We start from the raw sequence: 5,485 nt of genomic DNA, 5'->3' as shown, positions 1-5,485 counted from the left end.
AACCGACCAACAAACCGAAAGTAAAAAAGAAAAAGAAAAAAGAAGTCAAACCGATGACCGATTTAAACGATTTCAAGGTTTTAACCGAACCATAAACACTTATATTTATACGTGATTAACAGGTTCAAACACCCACTGCATCGCGCGGGCACCCGTCTAGTATATTTATATATATATATATATATTTGAATATATCTCGATATAAATTTTTAAAAGACTGATTTATTTCAAAATATGTATTATTTTTTAATATAATTTCGATACAAAACTATTGGTTTGCAAACTAATATTTTTAAATGTATTTTTTGTATATCTTAAACAATCACAAATCATATTTATTTAATAAAAAAATGTTTAGATTGGGTTACGAATGAGACGTAATGGCTCGTTATCGCCGACGTTTTGGAGCATAACGCCGGAAGCAACCCACCCCCCCCCTCCCCCCCCCCCCCCCCGCCGCCGCCTCGCGTTTTGGGTATTTTTTTCGGCGTTTTGTATATAACGCGAGAAATGGCACCATTTTCAAAAAAAAAATACCTGTTGGATATAGCCGTGGAAGGGTTTCTGGAGATGGGTTCTTTTTGGACCATTGTCGTCAATACTAACGGATCTACGGTCACACCATAACAAGAGTTTTGTAGCGGAATCGAACCGTGAAAACACTGACGGAATAAATGGAGCAATTTCTGATTGGGCGTTGAGACTGAAGCGATGGCGGCTTTGGCCTTCGACTAGTAACCATCATTTGGAAACCAGTGAACACCGTTTTCGGTCACCGGAGTTTAGAAGCTGGAAAATTAAGGCTAAACAATCGTCAGGTATATCATAAGTGTAATCATCGATTGAATCGGGAAATTTGGGAAGTGGGTTTTGGTCAGTGTGGGTGAAATCGGGCATCTCCGGTGACGGCCGGTGCTGGGGATTGGGTGGAAGAAGATTGGCCCATCCATGTGGAAATGGAAATGGAAATGATCAGGTTTTTATTTTTGGTTTGTTTGTATGGTTGTGAGTTTAATGAATTATTATTTAAAAAAACAAAAAAAATTAATAATGATTGGACACCATATTGCACATGACGCCTGGAGGTGGAGAGTTATGACTACACCATGTTTTTGTAAAAAACCATAACTTGATGACTACATATGGTCCGAGAATGAAAATTCAGATTAGGTTGAGATACCTTAGTTTTTTTATTAAAGGAGTTTTTACATATTTATATTTTCCCTTGTTGAATTGAAATGAAACCCACTGCTACTACTAACCAAAACAACAAAATCAGATAAAACAAAAAACTATATACTTACATAGTATACGTATTTACTTTCTGCAAACAGTACTGAATGGACTCACAATCCACTTGGCTACACCCCTGGCTAACCCAGGACTTAACTGGCGTACCATGGTCCCATAGATTACATCCACCATGAACCATTCATCATACTCTCATTGTGGTAACATTTCAAGACAAATTGAACCAACAACACATCTAGAACAAGATATTATCATAAACCATATGTTTTACCATATAAAACAACTTGAAGAAATGATTACCAACATGGGTCAAAGGTCAAAAACATTAGACAAATGTTAATAACATCAAACACCATCATGAGGCATACCATCATTGATGTTGCAGCTGCCACCATCACTGTTGGTTATGATTTGATTGTGCTTTTTTGATGACCCCTTGCATAGATTAACTGGGTACTTAGTTGCGTTAATTTCCAGTTTTCTAAGTACAGCTTTACCAAGATCAACACCACATATATCTGATAGTCTTACTAAGTAGAGCAACACATCTGATAATTCCTCACCAAGGTGTTGTTTTTCTTCATCTTTCCAATCAGGAAGTCCTCTTGGTACCTCACCTTTCCATTGAAATATTTCAGATAACTCTCCTACTTCTCCTACCTGAAAAGAAACATGGTTTTTTATGAGAAAATCAAGAAGAAAGTGGCCATCTTCTGAGTTATGCATATATAGTCTGTCAGAAACAAAACACTGTTTATCCACGAGACACGTCTACTTTTTACTCCAGTACCAAACTTTCTTCTAATGTAATTTGTGAGACCACAACGCGTACAAAATCACGTACGTATTGTTATTCGTGTATAGAAGTGAAATATTTGAGGCTTTAGCCGTTTAGGAGACAAGTAAAAGTGAATGTGTGTTTAAAAATTATCATAAAGATGCTACTTTGGTAATTTTGTGCATAGTATGATCTTTCTTGAACATAGATATTGAAATGAATATGGGTTTTGTATTTCATGATATTTTTATAAGAAAATCACAAAAGTGACCATTTTCCTAAATGTTTATACCTATATAGTCGTCCCAGAAACAAATCACTATTTAGCCACGAGACACGTTTACTTTTACTCGCATACCAGGCTTTCTTCCCATTAATAATAATTGACACGAATGTGATTCATGACATCATACCGTGTATAAATTCACATATAGAGTGAAAATATTAGGGCTTAGGCACAATCGAAGTGAAAATATTTAGGGCTTAGTCACAAGCAAAAGTCGATATTTGACTAAAAATTCTCATAAAGATGCTACTTTGGTAATTTGTGCTAAGTATGATCCTTTTTGAACATAGATCTTGAAAAGAAAGAGGGGTCTTCTATTTCATGTTATTATTTATAAGAAAATCACAAAAACGACCATGTTGTAAGCGTGTTATACATATAGACTCATGTCGTAACCGATCACTATGCAGCCACGAGAAACAAATGCTTTTACTCACATACCAGACTTTCATCCCATCAATAATAACTTAAAACTAATATCATTCGTGACAACAATTACAAATAAATTCGTGTATCAAATGCATATATATATATAGGGTTTAGTCCACAAGTAAGAGTAGGCATAGGGCACATGGTGCCAAAATCTCACCCAATTCAAGACATTAAAGGCATGATAATGATCTCTCTGCCATAACACATAGAAACACACTGCTACAACAAAAAAGTATTTTGAAAACTAGTCTTATATAAGAAAGATAATGTTACTTTATGTTACTATGCTACATGGGTACTCTCAACAAAGAAACATAACCCAACTGTAAAGTCGCCCCACTTGAGAAACCAAACAGTACTAGTTTTACCAGACAGGCCCTTTTCTAACAGCAGACCAGTCCCTGCTTTTATTACCCCCAAAGATTTTACTACAAATGGTAAATATTTCAGAGATTGTTTTGGACAATTTAGAGGACAAATAAAGTAAGAAACTGGCCCTTTTTCTGGTTCTGATTCTGCCTATATAATATAAATATATATGCCACTATCATTATCTTAATTACATCATCCCATCAAACTTATACACTAATCTTTTATCATATAGATGCACCAACATTATAACAATTTAAGTACTAACTTGACAATTTCAACCTGATAATCAGCTAATCAAGGGGAATCTTAAGCTACTGTTAACCCTGAACATTACTTTGAACTAATATCATAACTTATAACTAGGTCCATCTACAGTAAATACTGTGATCCCAAATGCATGTGACTCCATGATGAGTAATAGTGGTCCAATGAAGTAGCTAGTTATCTACATCCTCATAATAAATCATAACTCGTCCCCCAATTAATCCACCCCAAACAAAGGGGATTCAACTATATCCGGTGTTGTAAAACTTGTTGGGCGTTAGTCGGACGACAGGGTATTAATCTGGTTAAAATTTTAAATGTAATTTTTCAAAATTATATACAAAGACAAAAGTTTTTAATCTTAGTAATCAGATTGGATTATAAAGCATGGTTGTAAAATTCCTTCTTGGTGCCGACTAATCATTAGTTAGTACTCCACCGACTTTATCGTCATTGGTCAAAATCAATCAAAATTGAAAATTTTATATATATGTATATTATATAAAAATTATATATAAATTCCAATCCGATTAACCCCTACTAATCATGATAAATCACTAGGCCCAACCTTACCGTCCACGGGATTATGCTTAATTTTCCAAAACTATATACAAAAAGTTTTAAATTGTTAACCGGATTGGATGAATACATATAATTTTTCAAAAACTAAGATTTTGACTGGCTTTGACCAATTTTGACAGTTACCAATTGACGTTCTAAGTTCAAAATTCTTCCAACACTAAAACAATCAGAGTAAATATTATTAATAATGACAATCCATTTCACAGCAAATTGTGCAAATATAGCACTTGAAACCCTAACAACTAATTAACCGCATCCTTGGTTTCCAATTAAACCCATACGAATCAAAATCGTGCTGTTACAAATAGTGTATGTATATATGTGTGTGAACTGAACGGTTAGTTAACAATGTAAATGAATAATAATAACAATAATAATAATACCAGTGCGAGGAGGAGATTTCTAGGAGTGTGAAACTGTTCCCAGTCTCGTTCTTTGGCGAAATCGGCCATTTTTGTCTTCAATTGGGATAAGCTGACGTCATCTGGAAGAGTGGTCATAACTCCGGCCGCCGTGGAGGTGTTCAGTTCCGCCGCCGAAGATGAAGATGAAGACTAGAAAAGTTGACTTACGTATTACGAACCAGACTCTTCTTATTTTATGATGTTTTAAAGGGTACCGTACAAGGAATATTTTATATTGAGCAACCCATTAGGCTAAGGGTAATTGTTGAGGCTTAACTGATCCAATTAAAATTCGACATGTAGGTAATAACATGGCATTGGATCAAACCCCTCAATTAAGCCTTAGATGGTGTAATAGTTTAGGTGATTCGGGGCTTGATCCAACTTTTTTTTAAAATATTACATAATTATATAAAAATTAATATTCCAAACCTTCATAACCAAATCATTCTCACCAACAATCTCAGATACTTCAAAAAAATCATATTCCAACTTCAGTCACCTTCATTCCTGCCAACAACCTCACCTTCATTCCCACCAACAACCACCGTCGTACCACCACCAGCCGCCACCGTCTCCAAACCCACATCATAGTCACCTTCACTAGGGTAATATCGTAATTCACCGGTGTCAGATCTAACAGTGGAGGTTCGTTCAGAGATTGTTGGTGGTGGTTGTGTTAACGTTCGGAGCTCCACACCATCACCAGAGGTTCATAATTCACCGGCTATTTTTTTTATTTTCCCCACACTCCAACGGCTATAAAGCCCCGCGGTCAGCACCACGCCAGCCAGCCGCGCCCGTCGTCCACGCAAAGGTGTGATGGTGTGCGCGGCGGCCACGTCATCCACGCCCGGCCAGCCGCGCCCCACTACCCTCAGTCTTATATTATTATTTTTGTTTTATTTTGAGTTAGCATTTTTCTTATACGTCGTTTTTTTTTTTCAATTACGCAACTTTAGTATCGTTTTTGAATTCATTGTAATTGGATACTTCACGTTTCAAAAGCACGTCGTTTAGTACTTTTTCCTAACCCCCGTCTATTTCGTCAATTAAGTCAGGGGTAAAACGGTTATTTTCTATTTATTTTTAATTGCTCATTCTTTTAATCCTGGA

At 36.0% G+C, this 5,485-nt stretch overlaps 1 protein-coding gene across 1 annotated transcript; it reads right to left on the bottom strand.

Moving 5' to 3' along the window:
- Positions 1-1,350: 1,350 nt before the first annotated feature.
- On the bottom strand, positions 1,351-4,552 carry LOC143616115 (uncharacterized). The gene is made up of 2 exons (XM_077089049.1): positions 4,349-4,552; positions 1,351-1,911 (listed from the first exon to the last, which is right to left on the bottom strand). Exons 1-2 carry the CDS (start codon positions 4,463-4,465, stop codon positions 1,597-1,599), a joined length of 432 nt encoding a protein of 143 aa, XP_076945164.1. The 5' UTR covers positions 4,466-4,552; the 3' UTR covers positions 1,351-1,596.
- Positions 4,553-5,485: the final 933 nt, after the last annotated feature.

This window comes from Bidens hawaiensis, unplaced genomic scaffold (genome assembly GCF_021521415.1).
Source record: "Bidens hawaiensis isolate Kalapana, Puna unplaced genomic scaffold, B.hawaiensis_p1.1 tig00045857_1, whole genome shotgun sequence".
NCBI classification, from domain to species: Eukaryota; Viridiplantae; Streptophyta; class Magnoliopsida; order Asterales; family Asteraceae; genus Bidens; species Bidens hawaiensis.
Note: the sequence above shows the minus strand (reverse complement) of the source record. Positions and strands in the feature narration are given on the sequence as shown.

Coding starts and splice junctions, on each gene's coding strand:
- LOC143616115 (XM_077089049.1), bottom strand. CDS start 4,465: ATGACCACTCTTCCAGATGACGTCAGCTTATCCCAATTGAAGACAAAA. Junction 1,912..4,348: donor GAAATCTCCTCCTCGCACTG/GTATTATTATTA, acceptor GTTTCTTTTCAG/GTAGGAGAAGTAGGAGAGTT.